Here is an 18,209-nt window from a genome sequence, read left to right as displayed (position 1 = left end):
GGCCAGTGCCTTGAATAGCAACAATGTCATAACTGACATGTGAGTGTGTATGTGTTTGAGTGTAAGAAAGGCCAGTGAGAGGGTCAATGAGAGTAAAGCGCTTTGTCTGCAAAGGCAGAAAAGCATTACATGAGAAACACCCTGCACTGCGTACACCTGCAGAGACCTTTAAGCATATCTTTGCAGAGCTCCACTATATAGACAAAAGTATTGGGACACCTGTTTATGATTGAATTCAGGTGTGGTGTGGGGCTGTTTTTCAGGTCCCTTCCTTCCAGTGAAGGGAAATCTTAATGCTTCAGCATACCAAGACATTTTGTACAATGCTATGCTTCCAACTTTGTGGCAACAGTTTGTTGAAGGCCCTTTTCTATTCCAGCATGACTGTGCCCCAGTGCACAAAGCAAAGCTCCATAAAGACATGGTTGGATGAGTTTGGTGTGGAAGAACTTGACTGGCCCACACAGAGTCCTGACCTCAACCCCAATGAACACCTTTGGGAGGAACAGAGATTGCAAGCCAGGACTTTTGGTCCAACATCAGTGTCTGACCTCACAAATGCTCAACTGCATGGCTGGGTAAAAAAATCCCACAGAAACACTCCAACATCTTGCGGAAAGCCGTCCCAGAAGAGTGGAAGCTGTATATGACTTTAATGTGATATCATTAAAGTCACTGTTGGTGTGATGCAGCCTCACAGCACACAGGAAATTCTAAGGCTGGAATTATGCCTTAAGCCTTTGCTAATTCTTCCTGGTAGAAACTTTATGACACACAGGTAGGAAACTGCTCGGTTCACTTGGGGTGCAGGCACAAGGTGATAATAAACACAGAGAACTGGAAGGTGTAATATTTGCCTATACATTAGGCTAGATATGAACAGAACATCTGGTAAACCTATGAACCAGAAACATATTTAACAAGCTCACTTAGAGAAATATGACTTCTTACTCTTGACAGAAACATGTCTTTTAGCTCACCAGCCTTAGGCGCATGAACTAAAATGTTAATTTTGGACTCTGGCTGTGGGAGACACAGTAAGAAATATAGAAAAAAAAACAGTCAGTTAAAGAGCCAGTAGGATGTACGAGAGAAAAATCTGAAGCAAAAAAAGCATGGAAAATACAGAAAACAAGAGGAGAGTGCAAAGTGTTTTCCATGCGAGTGCAGAGACGTATCACACTTGGAATAATTCATGAAGTACCCCAAGAAAACTTTTCACTCTGTTGTCACAGTGCTTGGTACATTGCTGTATGAGAGGCAAGATTCAGGATGAGCGAGAGTCAAAAGTGCTGATATGCTCCTTTACTTGCCATATCATCATCAGTGAGCTGCCTGGCCACCACGAATGGACGAATATAAACTGACGGTCTGTCATTGTTAGTGTGCATAGCAGCACAGACTATTCCTCTGGACAGACCTGTCTCCCTCACAGCAAGTGTACAAACTACGAGCTATTTTTAACATTTATTTGACATGACTCAACAATTCCTCGCTTACGGTTACTTTGCTCATACCGACATCACTTTGACTCACTTCAATTAACTGGAACAGAGGACAAAACGGAAATCAGCAGGAGTCATCTCTGTTCAGATTGAGATAACACTTTATTTCAGAAATGCTAATCCTCGTAGCTCACATATAGCTGCCGCCTGCAGACATTTTATGACACATACCGCTTTGTTACTCAGGGTTACAGGAGAGTGGAGAGACAGGAGGACACGCAGGATGACAGGAGTGGGAGAGCAGAGAGGACTCCTGGCCTTGGGGGTTTCGAGAAAATATAAAAATAAAGATCTACCCACCTAGCCAGAAATAAAGTAGATTTCAAATCTTTCTTTTAAAGATTGCTGCCATTTTTCATTGGGACTTGAGATATAAAAAATGCCAATAGTATTGTCAGTGTTGTAGCTCCACAAGTGCTGCTTGATGACATAACAGATTAGAGTCTTGCCTCTCTGTTTTCTAGCGGTGGGAAGAGAGCTATTTTGAAAGTAATAGAGCTGGACTCAACAATGACATGCGGCAACAGAATAATAATGCATTTTAATGATCTTTTTTTAAATTACGTTAAAGATGTTTTTCCACTTTGCGCTTTCCAAATTGCACAGAAAAACCTAAAATTGCACAGAAAAATGTGGTCCTAATCTCAAACTGTTTAAGCCAGACAGTTTAAAAGGTCAAATGTATTCAAAGCCATTGGGTATATTTGAATAACATGAAATCTAATATGTGGTATTTTTGCTGTTAAAAAAAGAGCATCTCTTTAGCAGAAAACAGCTGCTATGCAGCCCTTCAGCTGTTGGGCTGGTAATCCTAACCCTGAGCTCTCCTAAGGCTGAACTTAACAGACCCTTTACCCCGAACAGAGACGTGCACGGTGAAAGGACCAACTGTGAGGACACGAACATACCAAAACAACCGTCAACCTGTTTGGTCCCTGAAGTGGCTCTGCAGGTAATCTGTGTGATTTAAGATTGTGCGAAAGGTGATTGCCAGGCAGTGTCAGCAGAGGGATACTGCTGTCATAACCCTCCTCCAGTTTTCACACACACAGACAGAGAGAGAGAGACTCCGATCGCCATGGAAACACATAATCTACTCTTTCAGATAGCAGGAAAGAAGGTGCGAATACGGGATGCAGGCACACTCATATGGTGTCTTATCACAAGCATGGTTTGATCGCCACATCGTGCTGGTTGTGATGAAAAATCGGAATTTTTCTGTTTTTTGGAATATGGGGTGTTGTTGTTTTCATTTATATGACCCTGTTCACATGCTGTTCAGGCTCTACAGCCAAGCAACTCCTTTTTTTTTTTTAAACATACATGGTGAGACAGAAGTCAAAAGAAAATTCAAAAGAATAAAAAAATAAATAAAATCAATATTAGGTTAGAAATCAGTGCAGGGGGATTCGACTCGGAAGGGAAAAGCTTATCCTGTGGGAACACTATTTAAAAACTCTGCAGTGCTTGAAGTGTGACTACAGTCGGCTGTTTGTTGACGACGCCAAATTACAGGTAATTGAGTTTAATTGCAACATGACAGGTACGCAATTCTTGGCTACTCTTGTTAATTTGTTAAAAAAAAGGGGGATGTTTACTGATGTGCAGACTGTGATTTCAACCTTCATGTTACTGTTTGACCTTTGCTGAACTATTAAAACATGTTTGTAAGACTTTCATGAAGTTCATAGAGTGAAGCTATGCGAGCGCAGACGTGAACATGTGCAGTTGTGTGTAAATTCTGACACAATAAGTATGACATGTGGTCTGTCTCTATTTGTATTTGTTGTGCTCAAAATGTATACAGTGTTCTTATTGTTTTAATACCTTATGATCATGGCCTCCTCTAACGGTGTGTGTCTGGCACGCCTAACGCACATAAACAACTAAGTATTTCTAGCATCAGATTTAGCTCATGGGAAGACCATAAACTATGTGCCTTTTGACAAACTCGTTATCCCCATCTGACTGCTGCTGACATTTCGCCGTGCTTTGATTCTGCATTGTGGCATGTGATTTAATGCTGTGTTTCAGAGTTCAGGGACGTCTGAAACGCAAGAGTTCTATGAAGGCTCTCATTTATGTACAATGTGACACTCATACGCTTCAGAATATAAATCTAAGTTGTCCTTTTGACTTTATGTGCTCTTCCGCAGCCAGTTTAAACGTGTCCCATTATTTCCTTCTGAAAAATGACACACGTACCTTGGATCCATCCACGCTTATGATACGGTAGCTGTTACGCGTGCTGTCGTAAAAGTAGGAGACGGTGACAGCTTGCTTGCTGGCAGGGACCCAGTTCTTCTTGGTGGATGGGTCAATCTGGAAGACATGGGCCCTGGTGGTGTAGATCGGCTGCTCCCTGGAGACCAGAGGACAGTATGAGAGAGGGATCATTGCACAGATCAATCAATCAAAAAAAAAAAAAGACAATATCCACTTTTCACGACATTTTACATTTGCCGTGTGTGTTGCGTTCTTAATATCTCTACATCACACTATGTGTGCAGAGACGCTGCTGCTGCTGTGGCTCCAGAGATGCAGAGTCCAGAGAGTCTCAGCAGGGACGGGCAGGTGATAATGTAACACAAACCCTAAATCCTCCAAGCAATCCAAAGCCATTAGCACATCAACAGCCCCCGTCCCTCTCACAGGTGACAGTAACACATATCTAGGCGTTTGTGTTGACGCTATGTGCATGCAGTAACAGATGATTTTCCATTGGTACTGAATATGTTCTGGATAGTGGTAACACAAAGGAGAGAAGACTCAGTGTCTTGATAAAAGTCCAGCTTTCAGAGGAGAAGCGCTGAAGGTTGCTATCACTTTATCATTACACGACCGCACTCTGATCATACATTCTTGTATTTGTTCATGGACTCATTACATTTGTAGCTGAACATGTAAAAACATGAGCTCTGTCTCTACCGACCAGTTTTTTTTTTCCAGCAAACTGCACAACAGCTGTTTTATTTTAGTAGTGTTTTAAATGCTTGTGTCTTTTGCTGATACGAAGTGTTTTGTTTTGTTCACCGCGCCGTTTGCTGTGTGACTGTGGCAAAAAAACAAAATCAAACCGTGACAACAACAGCTAGTTGTTAGGTGGTAAAGAGTGTTTTGAGTACTATGAGGATTAAAAGGCATTTAAAACTGTTAGTGTCAAGAGATAAAATAAAGTTTTCAATTAAAACCCTCAAATGAAACCTGCAATAAAACCAGTGTTGAAAACACCTTCACAAGAGGAAATTAAAACTGTATTGGGAAATATTCCGTCAACGTGACTTCCACTCATCTTGGAAATAAGTAAATGAAATCTCTGCTGAGCCTCTGAGTCACTGCAGTGACCACATTTAGCTGGTGTTCACATGACTCAAGTTGAGTTTCAGTCTTGGTTCTAATGTTACTGCTCTGTCTGGTCATTTCATCAGCTCCAGGACTGAAGCTTCTTACTGAACCCAAATTCTTCCATGCGTTCCTACACTGCCAACATCTTAATCAGGTTTTATTTTACAAACATTTTTAAATCTGTACATGTGCATCTCCTTCCAACTTGCAGTCAAGTTCAGAAATACAGCTCAACAATAACTGTGATGGAGAAATAATGTCATCCATCTTTGAGAGAGTCAAGTAATCTTCTTCCCAGCACTCATGTGATTCACATGAGCACCAACAGTGAAGGAGCAGGACCCCGTTAAACTCGAATTACTGCGGACTGTAAATAAAAAAATACAGCAGAAATGCTTTTCTTTATGAATACCCAAACACACAAGCATGTCTCTCTCTCTCTCGACACTGATTACACACACACACACACACATCCATATACATAAATACACCATAGCTCGACTCAGATGCAGAGAGATGAAAGCTGTACTGAAAAATAGCTGAAAATTCTCTTCTCCTGTCTGTCAGGGCATCAAAGCAAACAGCTTACTAAACATGAATACACTTTACTGGTCTGGTACAAAACACAGGTGAGATTATTTAAGCCCACCTTGAGGAAGGACACGGTGCTTGATCTTTTTCTTCCAGCTGTTGAGTTACTTCTGATTACAAAACGATTACAGAGGAAAAATCTACGTACAGAATTTTCCTTTTTCAGACTTTTCTTGCTTCACCAGCATCAAGAGCCATACTGTCACGATTTAGGACACTGTTGAAGTACAACTTGTGGTAAAAAAAAAGAACAAACTGCATGCAGTACTAATATTCTCAGCTCCATACAAACTTTACAGTAGAGGTTGACTGATAGTGGATATTTAACATAAATTATGAATAACAACTGTCTTTAATAAAGTTAAATATTAATTATTTTGGGTACATGATGAGATTGCTTAAACTTTGTGGAGCCTCCATGCAAAACCTATTGGAGGCTGCACAGTTGATAGTTTGTAAAATATCCTGTCGCCGCTGATTAAACCGCAAAACCGATAAACTGGTCAACCTCTACTTTACAGGCACTCCACCGCTGAAAGAACATCTCCAGTGAAAGTGAGAGGACAAAAAAAACAAAAAACAACAACCCGAAAACACTTGCACTTCCCTTTAACGACAGGGCTTTACAGGGACTGCACCCAGCAGGTTTCAATTATCCACTGGAAGTTCTCGTTTCAAAAGGTGAGTGCAGGAGGTTGTGATGCTCTTCTATAAAGTTCCAGAGAGTGAGGAATAATTAAGTCAAGTGGCTGGATGAGAGGGATCAGAGGGCACCTCGAGAACCCGATGAAGGATGCAGATGAGGAATATGCGGGAGGGGGAAGGGGAAGGGGAAGTATTTATGCGGCTGGAAATTAAAATGTGAAGTGAATGCATCTCTCAGACAGGGCAAAGTTTATTTGGCATGCACTGCTCGTTACAGCACTTCTCTTTATAGCCGACATGAAAAATCTGATAGATGGCCTCAGTCTCCTGTCTCTGTGTTTCTTTGTCTTCTTATCTGTTTTGTCCTGGCATCTGTTGAACGTCCAGTCACTTCTTGATGTTGAAACATTTGTTCTTGGGTGTCACACCAAAACGTATGTACTTCAGTATTGTTCATGTGTCTATCAGTGCCGGAAGCTTCACTGACTACCTGACTACTCTTGATGGCCAGCTGAGCAGTAAGTTCACTTGCGCTGTAGAGTTTTGTTCACATTCCCCGTTTCTCACTAAAATGTCTGCATCCCTGAGTTAAAACAAACATGCTGAGGATTTTTTTCTTCATAAAATGCCTACTTTCTGATTAATAATTAGTTTGATTTTCGTAGGCCCATTCACTGTAGTAAGTCCCTTATATGCTTCACATCAGGGGCTACTGAGGAAGATCTGACCTAATGACTCTGATCAAGAATCTCCACTGCACAAGACCTCCACTCATGGTTACAAACGTGCTGCCACCAGAGGTTTTTTTTTTTTTGCCAACTTCCTACAACGTCGGTTTTGTGTCGTCAACCTCGCGAAATCCTGATGCTTCCTCATATTCTTTCTGTTGCTTGCTTTCCCTTCTTGGCCTGCCATTTACTTTCACAACATGAAGGGTTTGAATGAGATGTGTGAAGCGGGTACAAAACTGCTGAGCTGGACACTGTGGCGAGAAGTCTTTCATGCACAGTAAACAAAGCCACTACAAATATTACACTTTTAGAAAAATTACGCCTAAATCCAAATCATCTTAGAGCATGTTCTTACGCTGCTGGTGTAAACAATGACATGTCTTTCCAAATTTATTAAGGTCATTATTTGATGAGTTGAAAACAACTCGACACGCCATCCACGGTTTGAGGTCATCCCTTTATTTAGCATAATCAATTTAGGCTCAGGGATTCAGACTTGTGCGTTCGATGGTGATAGAAGCGTCACCAGACTGCCTTCTTTGCCTTGATGATGGACCTATGCTACAGCCTCTCTCTCTCTGAGCCACTAGCTAAGCCTCCAGAGGCGTTTCATTAACAGGGTGCAGATGGTGCCATTGTTGCTGTAACGCATTACAGCAACTTGCAAAAGTGAGATGTCAAGAGGACATTCGGTTCAGTATTACTTTAATGCACTACTGCGAGGTCCCCGGGCAAATAATGTCAGACAGACAGACAGCAAAAATTCATGAGCTAATAAAGCTTTTGCTTCCACTGGGATTACGGTTCTCACAGAAATGAAAGCCTAATAAATTCACTGCCCCCTTTAAGCCTAATCTCAGACTTCATCTGTTTTGGGAACAACAAAACCCATTATACAGATCACCATCGTCGCTTTACATTTTCACACACACAGACACACACACACACGCTGACCTTTGCAGTGGCAGAGTGTGGAGCCAGCTCACACTGGCAGGAGAAGAGAAGTGAAAGGCCACCACTGAACACATGGATGCACTCACACAACTGTTGGTGGAATCCAGTGATCTGCTTTTCCCGAGATAAAAAGCATTAGGTTGATTGATTTTACTGGATAAGGAAAAAAAAAAACAAAAACAAAAAAGGCGATGACATTTGGGACTTGATGGCTGCTGAATTCTTTCTCCCGCTGACTGTCGGGTGCTCTGTCCCCATCTGGTGCTTTAAATAATTTACAAGTTGTGTGTGTGTGTGTGTGTGTGTGAGAGAGAGTGTCCATATTGTCTGTGCCTACGTACACCTACACACCCATCCACACTGATGATGCAGCAGTCGTGTTGTGCTCTGGCGAAACTATAACTTAAGAACGAAGGAATGTGCTGACAGCTAAATACCTGAAGACTACGTCTGTAGCAAAAGACTTCACATTTAAGGAATCTATATCATAAAAGAGTTACGACGGCACACAAACACCCACAAATTCAGCTCTGAGGAAGTAAAGTGATGCGTGGCAGGTTAGCGTGCTGAAAACTGCACAAGCCTGAGAGGAATATGAAGCGGCAATACCGTTGAGTGATACACGACTAAGCCCACCTGCCTCTTGTTCTCTTAAATCCTATGTTAGCTTTATCACTCCCCAGGAGTGTTTGCCTAAACACAGTATTCTCCAGAGTTTTAAGTGAAGTTTCTAAGAAGAGGGATAATCCTGCTGCTTAAAGACGACATTTTAAGATGATTCAGGATGACGCCGAGTCGTGGGAGGAAGTGGGAATTACAGCAGACAAGCTTGTATCTTCCAGAAGTTTGGATGCAGTCACGTTGCATTTGTGCTCTGCGACACCTGTAGAGTTCAGGTATGTTTTTCCTCAGCTGTAAGAAAACAGCCTCATCCAGATTCCTGAGTTTTAGAATCCAGTCCAGGCTCATTCCAAAAACAAACTTTTCTCATCAATCACGGCCATCTGCCCTCTCTGTCTGAGTGAAAAAGACATGTATACGGCAGTTTAGATAATAATCAGTCATTTGGAAATCTGAGGTTAATCAGTTAATCGCCAAAACTCAAATAGGCTTTGCAGCCTGTTTAACAGGAATTAGAAGTTTCAACAGAAAGTGAACATGATGTGTCCTTACCAACTGTAGAAATCACACACCTCACGTGGTGAGGCAGCACACGTACACCAACCAGCCACAACATTAAAATCATCTGCCTTACACTGCGTGGATCCCACTTGTGCCACCAACAGGGCTCTGACATGTTGAGGCATGGACTCCAAAAGACCTCTGGAAGTGTCCTGTGGTATCTGACACCAAGATGTTATCGGCAGTCCTGTAAGTTGCAAGGCGGACGCCTCCATGGATCAGGCTCGTTACAGATGTTTGATCAGACTGGGTTCTGGGGAATTTGTTGGCCAAGTCAGCACTTTTAAACTCCTTGTCATGTTGCTCTACCACTGGGTGAGCGATTCAGCCATATAAAAAAATAATATCACCATCAACTTAACTACGGTCACAATCTAAATTAAAATTGTTTTTCTCAATTTTGAAATACCCTATAGACATTAAATATCACGATTTCTGTAATTTGCCTGAAAAGTAGATTGTGGACCTCTTCAAACGCAATCTCGGTCTAAAGCATCAGATTGCCCACCACCTTGGCCACAACCAGCAGAATATTTCCCCACCCTTAACAGGTGCCACCATGACAAGATGATCAGCGTAGTTCACTTCACCCATCAGTTCTTCTAATGCTGCTGTATCATTACACAGATGTAGACACATTTAAGTGTTGGGTTTGACACTGCTGCTTACATTTCAAAAATGTAAAATGGCTTAATTTATACTTTTGTATGCACTAAATTTGACTACTCTTGTTCCTTTTACATGACACTCTTTAGTAAAATAAGCGCAGGCGTTTTCTTAACTGGCAGTATTGTTACGGAGGTGTCAAGTCTCCTCTCTAAGTGGGTCAGCAGAGAGATAGCATCAGCTCACAATGTCTGGGTTTTACACCATGTTTGTAGAGTGAAATGGGCTGAGCACAAATAAACTAGTCTACTGTGCATCCAGGTGCTATTGGGCGAAGACCCACGGGCACAATGCTGCGAATGAGCCTGTGACACTTTGCTAGGATCTCTTCATTAGCGAGACAACATCTCAATGCCGGAGGAACTTCATAACATCACTGGCCTGTTCAGAAATATGTCGTCGGCCTCTGAATTATCCAGAGGCAAAACAAACCTGAACAGACATTTTCAGGGAAATGCACCCCCGTTATTGTCAGTGACCTGATGACAAACAGTCTCGCAAAAGACTTAGGGAGCATTACAAGCCTTTTAAGCTTGCTCGTGTGCATAATAGACAGCAGTGAGCACATTACATTACTTCACCACTTCAGGTGCTGCTGAGTTAAATTCACAACAGTCAAGCTGTCTTGAAGAAACGGGTACAAAAGCAGGACCATTGCCGGGGTACATCAGTTACTCAAGATAATTACATTACCAGGAAAATATGTAGAAAATGCAGTCGTTGAACCTAAGTGGTCTGACACATACAAGGAATTTGCATTTCTGTCTGTTCAAAGAACTTGTGACAAAAGCTGCATTAGTCACTTGTCAAGTACCTACAGTGCAGTAGGGGGAGGAAGACTGACACGCATCCTTCCTCACTTTTTCCACTTGCACTAGTAGCAAAACACTAAGTGACTTTTCTGAGGCACTGAGTAACAAAAGAACAACTTCTCCCAATCCGTCAACCAGGGAAAATGAGAAACTCATATCTATGGCTCCGGGTGCACAGATCTGGTGACTCCAGCAATATGAAAACTGCAAGTGAAAAGCAAATGTGTTGCGACGACCAAAGCAGAACTCGTTTATGAACATTTAAAAACTAAATTTAATAGCCCAGATTCTCATTAGCCGTCGTAATGCAGTTCATATGTTAGCAGAACAGAGCTGAGGCTCTCTGTCATTTTTAGCTGCGAGGCCTGCTGGAGAGCAGAGCTGCCTATTAGTGGGAGCGGCATTTTGTCTGAGTGAATGAGCAAAGTAGGCAGGAGAGGAAGGCTCTGAGGGATCATCAGTGCAACACCACCTGGGCTTTTAGAGCAATAAACACGATGTTGTACTAATGATGTCAGGAGGTTGAAGAAGGTCAGGTTTGCAAGCAGATACTGTGGGGTGTAATAACTTGGACACTAAGATCCCTGCTGACGAATACAAATACTTAATGCTGAAGTATTGTGAAGCAGCAATTAATGAATTTATCAATTGAAAGACTGAAAATACTGTAAATAATCTTTTTTAGCCATTTTAGCTTGTTATAATTAGCTATGATAAGCTTCTTGCAAACCAAAAAGGCTTATTGGTGGGTATGGTGTCCAATCAAAAACTAAAATCCCACACACACACACACAATCTCAATACCTTTGTACTTACTTTACTACCATTCTTTCCAGTGCTCAGAACTTCATCTGGCAAAACTCATGAAGGTCTGAGGACTGAAAGTGATCAGCAGTGACTGCTTTGCTTTGTTCAGCTTCATTCTGCAGTTGCATACGTCACTTCAGCTACTTGATGCATTGTATTGCGTTGAAACGATTAGTCGAGTCAATGACCGAGCAACAAATAAATGATATCAACAACAATGTCGATAACCTGCGAATAACTTGTGCTTTTTGGCTTGCAGATCCTTAAAATGTGACCCGCTGGTGTCTATTTATGATAAGTTGTGTGTAAACGTTTTTCAGAAACCCGAGGTGCAGTATTTACATTATATGTAGCGTATGTGTACTATATTTCAAAAGAAAAAAAGAAAGGAAATTGAGAATCCAGTAAACATTTTGTGTGCCAGAGATATCTTTGACATACTTTGTTCCCTTCATCATCTTGGGACTTTGGCAGGACACAACCTTCAGATAAGGAACCACTAATCAAAAATATAATTGCTAGATTAATCAATTACTTACTTCTACTGTACTGGTAGGATGCTATATATTTAACACTTTCATGACATTCTTAATCTTTAATCTGTCTGTTTGAAATGACTTTTTTGTTTTACCTGCTATCACTAAAGGTGACCTTCATTATTGCTACCAATGATTTGGCATCGCAGTCTACTGAACTGTACCACATGCCAGTACAGCTCATTAAACTGGTGTGAGAGATGGAAAGAGAGCAAATCCCATACAACGAAGGCATCAGGCCAGATTCAAACCAACAACCACAGCAGGTCGTCCTCTAGCACACTGAGGCAAAAGGATGCAGAGCTCCAATCATTCTGAGATCTCAGAGAAAAAGGAAGTGAGGAAGTCTCCACAGAAGCCCAGCACGGCAGCAGATGGCCTCCTAGGCCTCAACCATCTGGTGAGGAGACGTCCAATCCGCCGTCAGTCTGTCCCCTTTCATTTACCCATGATTCTTAAACAGTACGAACTGCTTGTACTCCCTTACTAAACGTCTACAATCTTCGTCTCCAGCCTCCAGCTACAGAGAGAGCACACACTCTGATTAGGCTTACAGTCCACTCTCCTGCCCGGGCAGCGAAGAGATCCACTGCAACGTCACATGTCACAGAGCCTAATCAATGAGTGTTAAGCCTTCAGCCGTCACTCTCTGGCCAGCCAGGAGATTATACTCTATCCCCGTTTCAGGGCTGCTCCAAGCATGGCTTATTCTAAATAGCAATATGCTGATTGCATTGCTGTCTGTGTGACCTCTTATTCAGTAAGAAGAGGCTCTCTGGCAATCTGAGCTTTATTCTCGAATAACTCCAGAGATGCAGCACTTAAGCTGCAAAACTGTACTTAAAAATACAATTGCCGTCACTTTCTTTAACACCTAACAGAATTTCCTGACTCTCTTCAATATCAATAATCTTGAATTACATAGATTAGATTTATTGGGCATGCTGCTATAATTTGGACCAGCACATACAGTGTTGTGCTTTACAAATCATGCAATGGCGTGATCGACAACAACTGTGTCAAAGTCAAGAAGGTACTGATACATAACATGATTACAGACCTGTTGTAGAAAAGGGACAAGATACTGAGCGTTAAGAGTGTGTGTGTGTGTGTGTGTGTGTGTGTGTGTGTTGTGAGAGGTATAGTTAATCTATAACTACATTTAGCAGCCAAGAGATTCAGGGACAAAGGGACACCTGAAAAAAAATCTTGAGGGGGGACAAAAAAAAACACCACAAACGATCCATAGTTCCTGCCGCCAAACACACACTCTCTTTTATCTTTATCAGCTGGTCATTTAGGGCGGAACATATTGCATCACTACCAAGAGCCGTCAGGAGGTAATGCATTGCATAACCAGCAAACATGTGAACTCAATACTGAAACAACTGACTGATAGAAAAATAATCAACCGTTTTAAATTGTTATAATAATAATAAATATCAATTATTCCCGTGTTTCTATTTCTCAAAGATGGAGTGTTTCCTGCTTTTCTTTGTCTTAATTAATAAGAAACTGCATATTTTCTTATATGTGTTGGTTGGGGAAGATTAGCAACTTAAAGATGGTAGTGTGGGCTTTAGGACACTAATGATCATTCTTTTACACCGTTTTTCTCAAATGTAATAGATTTAAAGGTGTGATTTAGTGGCACCTAGTGGTGACGTTGCAGACTGCAACCAACTGAATACCACTGGTTTCACCCTCCACTAGAAACACAAAAGGGCCTTTCTAGAGCCAGTGTTTGGTGGTTTGTCCGCTCTGGGCTACTGTAGAAACATAGCGGTGCTCGATGGAAGTGAATGCACTCCCTCTTGTAAATATAAAAGGCTCATTCTAAAAGGTAATTAAAAAAAATATATAAAATCAAGAAAACATAATTTTGAATATCAAAATTGATTATCAAATAAAATCCTACACACTGGACCTTTAAGACACAGAGAAATTACTGTAGATTAATCAGTAATCAAAGTAACTGTTATTGCAGCCCTAGAAATGCGTAGTTGATTAAGTGACTGAAAATAAATTAGCACCAATTTACCAAGTCATTCCTGAGCCAAAAAATGTCAGACATCTGCTGGTTGCAGCTTCTCAGATGTGAATATTTGCTGCTTTTCGTGATCAGCAATTTGAAGACATCACCTTTAGGCTCTCATAACTTTTAATGGACTCCCTATTTTCTGACATATTATAGACAAAAAAAAAATTAACTGATGCGTTGACAGAATAATTAGCAAAAATTAATGGATGATGAAAATGGTATTGAGTTGCAACCAAAAACAAATCCTACCAGTTTGGGACCCTGAGCAGATGGTTTAAAGAATGGCTGCCCAGGTGATATTTCCTGGAAGCCGTTTGTTTCAGTCTTCCAAAAAGGTATTCAGCTGTCAGGTTAGCACTGACTGAAACCAGGGACCTGGAAAAAGGAAACTTGTTGCCATGTTGCTGACAGCACAGTAGGTGTGACCTCCTGCCTTGCTGCTGCTGGTCCACTTGGCCAGTTTCATGACACAACGCTATTGAGTCCCTTCAGTTCCAAACCTGCTCGATGAGTAATCCAAACTCTTGAGAAAGAGTCAGGACTGTTAAACTGGTTTCTTTACATATTAAAAAAACAAAAACATGTCAGGTCAGGAAAAACAAGCACTGTGACACAGAGTGTCTTTTTTTAAAAATTCCTGTCAACATTAATGCCGCATCTGAGTTGACGTTAATGCCACAGATGGAACTTCACCATAAATTAATCAGGGTCAGGTTTGATTCCGGAAGACATTAATTGTACTGAGCTGCTGTTACTGCCATTTCTTTATTGCTATACAAGTCAAACAAAAAGCCATGCAAAGAGGAGTACTCCACAGAGAGAAAACTCAGGAATGTTTTTAGATGTGAAGAGAGCTGGCGATTGCATAACTATGCGTGGCATTGAGCCACAGAGTCAACATTCACACCACAGTAGACTATGGAGGCAAAATATGTACTGTAATCTGTAAACAACTGTGGGAGTGCACGACTACCTCGAGCCCTGTGGACAACACACATCTCCCCTTATTAGTGGGCACTGTTGACTCTGACACCTCCATATCACAGCCCTCTCAAAACCGTATTCCCACAGACAGATGAGGAGGGACTGAAGTATTCAAAAAGGGGGAAATCAGATAGCTCCACTTGAAATTCCATCTAAATCCATCCATTTAGAAGTATGGCATCAAGCATTTTCATACAACCATAAAATAAAATCGGAATCTTTCACAGACAGCGACGACCAGTTCAAGTCACCTCTTAGAAATTTCCCCTCGCTGCCAAATAATCCGGCAACAGAAGAGCAAATTGGGGTCTTCCTCAGCACGTACTGACAAGCGCTGGGGAAAAGCGACTGTGTTAATCAAATTCAGTCCGAGGCTTGCCAGGTAAAGTAGACAGTTATAGAGGTTTCGGTCGCGTTGTTTCTTTTTTCCCTTCACCGCACACACGCATAAAATTTCAGCCGGTGCAGGTGTCATTAGAGGCGCTCTGAAGGGCAGAGCTTTGTGGATTACTCACCCCATCGCCGCGGACTTGAGGAACAACTCCTTTTGCTGTATGCGGGCTCTATAGGCTGCGGGTTGGGAGGAAAATTGTGTTTTTAAAGCGCGGTCCAAGTCCAGAGGTGATTAGCGGTCCGAAGAGTTCATTCCCCGGCTTCGAGCAAGTCCTCTTGCTGCTGACGGACAACTGAAATATGAGAGCACTTCTTCGTAAACTCGATTCTCCGGGTTGTCAAGCTCAGCCTCACACAGCGCTCGTCATTTCACCAAGTTTTTTTTTTTTTTATGATCGCTTGTTTGTTTGTTTTTCCTCTTCTGGCACGCAAGCACAATAAATCCCACTTCAGAACGCCTCCTTCCTCTGTCTCTTCAAACTGATGAATTAAGTTAATGCTTGCGTTTCCCCGGCTTGCTCGCTGCGCGGAGTTTCTTCCTCCCCGGCGGTATTGAGTTTCATTGAGAGGCGACAGCAGCAGCGACACGGAGCGGCTTCCACCTGCTCACACGCCTGCCTGAGCCGCCCACACTTTTCTAAACCTGCGGTGTCTCTGGTTTCAAACTGTGGTGTGAAACCACGAAGCAAATAAAATCGTAGTATTAAAAAAAAATGCTCTTTAAAACGACAAAACGCCGACTGTTTCTTTAAGAATATATTCAAGTGTACTTACATGTTTTAAGTGACTGCGATGACTTTTAGCAGTTTATCGTAAATTAGAAATAATAACAAATTCACGCGATTAGCTGCGCAAGTCATTCGTTTGCTGATATCTTCCGCTCAAAGTGTGTCTCTGGAAATTGGATTTAAAATCAATCCTTGGTATCAAACATCAGACAAGACATTGATCGTTAGTCCAGCTTCTAATTGACAGAAAACAGTCATCAGCGACTCAATCACTTTCAGGTGCGCGCGCCCCCGGAACACTCAAATATGTTTACTTGTTCCGAGGGGAAGCATTTCAGTGATGTACTGAAAGTGGGACTTCCTCCTCCACATATGTACACATTTATAATTACTCTAGACAAGTCGTTACGTGTTAGCGTGTAGCGAAGGCTATCAATTTTGAGCTCGTGCAAAGGTGTGTATTTAAAGTTAATGTTACGGCAGTTGCTGCTTTTATCGTATGTTCTGTGCTGAATGTGCGCTGATTTTGACTAACGCTAGCTAATCCCGCTCCACAGCAGTCCAGTTTTTATTGTTCTGTTTCACAGGGGATTTGGCTTAATTCATAACATGCACATTAAAACAAAAGTATCCGCTAGTAACTTTTTGTGTAACCGTATTAGCACCTATGTCGTGATATCCAGTGGCTCTGTAGCTTTCCATTTGTTTTTGCAGTATGGCCGAGACCACGGAAAATCTGCAGAAATACGAGGAGATGTTTGCCCACAGATTTACTTCAGAGGACCATGAATACCAGCAGTATGTGAGCCGGCCACCCGACCCCCCTCCTGTCGTCGAAGAGTGGAGGAGTCGGGGAGGAGGAAACCACAGAGGCAGGGATAACCGGTAATGTTAGCTCGCGAAGTTAGCCATTGTTAGTGTTGTATGTTTCACTGAGACTCAGAATTAAAGGGGGAAATCCACAAAGGCGAGTAAACGATCGAATAAACATTTTCTCATCAGTAAACCTTTCTTCTTGACCGGCAATGGTGGCTGTTTATCAATGAAGACAACTTCCAGGATCCCACACTGCTTACATCTTTGGTTTTACTTTTGCTGAGAGACATATTGCATTTAAAATGGAAAAATAAAAGCAATATGACTAAACAAAAGTCCAATAAGTGATTAGATAAAATAGTAAGAATAGAAACTATACAAGAGCAATTAGACCCAAAATGCAAAATTACAGGCAACAGCAGTGCACATGCAGTGCAAATTAATAGTAATAAATTAAAAGTAATAGTATCTTCCCTTTAGTGCCTAGAAGTACATGACTATGAAAAAAAAAACAGATTTCTTGGCAATTGTGAACTGTTTTTTGTTGGTTTTAACATGTTCCATGTCATGCATGTGTTAGTACCTGTTGTTCAATATTGCTGTTTTATATTGGTCTCCGTCTAGGTACCAGGATCGTGGTGGACGCGGAGGTCGTGGGTGGGGTGGAGGCCGAGGTTGGGGAGGAGACCGGGGTTGGAGAGGCGACCATCGTGAGCAGCAGCAGCACTGGCATGACAGAGACAGGTACTCGGGCCATGGCAGTGGGTATCAATCAGGCCCCCCAAGCTCCAACCAGAGATACAACTCCCATCATCAGAGACCTCATTATGATCACTACTGAGATCTGCTCTAGTCTCTCAGGTGTTGTCAGTATTCATAGTATTCTCATTCATTTTCACTCATTCTTTTTTTTGGGGGGGGGTGACTCTCATTGCCGCAGTCTCATAAGAAAGGGCTGTGCAGTAGATCGTTGTTAATAATTTACTGTCCATCATTGAAATTGTATGGGACTTTTACAGTATTGCAATATCTAATTTTTATTGTTTGAATACAAAATAGGAAGCAGGTACTCGTGCTCAGCCCTGTAATCATAGGACTGTACGTTTCTTGGGAACGATAATAAGAACATGCTTGGAGTTCTCAATAATGGAACTCTTACTGAAAATGACACTGAAAATAACAACTTCTTCTTTTAATATATGAGGTGTGTGGGCTGTTTTTAAAAATATTTGATTATCACATTGTAACTGGGAAATGTGACTCAGGACTTGGTTTGTGTTCACATAGTTTTGCCGCTTCATCCTTCACATGCTTTGATATCAGAGTGTTATGAAATATACAGTACAGTATTGTTGCAAACAGTGAACAGTTTCCAGAAGAAATCTATTTGTAATTAAGCTTTATTTTTCTCTGTCACATTATATAGCAATACTTATGAACTGAGCTGTTGTCAATAAACATGTATTTTCTTAA

At 41.7% G+C, this 18,209-nt stretch overlaps 2 protein-coding genes across 3 annotated transcripts in view; one reads left to right on the top strand and one right to left on the bottom strand.

Moving 5' to 3' along the window:
* Window positions 1–16,192, bottom strand: part of homer2 (homer scaffold protein 2) — a 30,806-nt gene extending 14,614 nt beyond the window's left edge. Inside the window, exons 1-2 of one of the 2 annotated variants that reach the window (XM_046392132.1) lie at window positions 15,967–16,192; window positions 3,711–3,867 (exon numbers count right to left, since the gene is read on the bottom strand). In XM_046392132.1, coding sequence (XP_046248088.1) covers window positions 3,711–3,867; window positions 15,967–15,968 — 159 coding nt within the window. In that variant the 5' untranslated portion in view covers window positions 15,969–16,192. Of the gene's footprint in view, window positions 1–3,710; window positions 3,868–15,314; window positions 15,826–15,966 lie in introns of those variants that run through there. The other variant, XM_046392123.1, reaches the window with a different exon arrangement.
* Window positions 16,193–16,218: 26 nt separating this feature from the next.
* Window positions 16,219–18,209, top strand: LOC124060812 (RNA guanine-N7 methyltransferase activating subunit-like). Its single transcript, XM_046392146.1, has 3 exons — window positions 16,219–16,374; window positions 16,635–16,805; window positions 17,361–18,209. The coding sequence occupies exons 2-3, from the start codon at window positions 16,636–16,638 to the stop codon at window positions 17,575–17,577; spliced, it is 387 nt and encodes a 128-aa protein (XP_046248102.1). The 5' UTR covers window positions 16,219–16,374; window position 16,635; the 3' UTR covers window positions 17,578–18,209.

Source organism: Scatophagus argus, chromosome 1, assembly GCF_020382885.2.
Source record: "Scatophagus argus isolate fScaArg1 chromosome 1, fScaArg1.pri, whole genome shotgun sequence".
In the NCBI taxonomy this organism is placed as follows: domain Eukaryota; kingdom Metazoa; phylum Chordata; class Actinopteri; family Scatophagidae; genus Scatophagus; species Scatophagus argus.
This window is presented reverse-complemented; position numbering and strand designations above follow the sequence as displayed.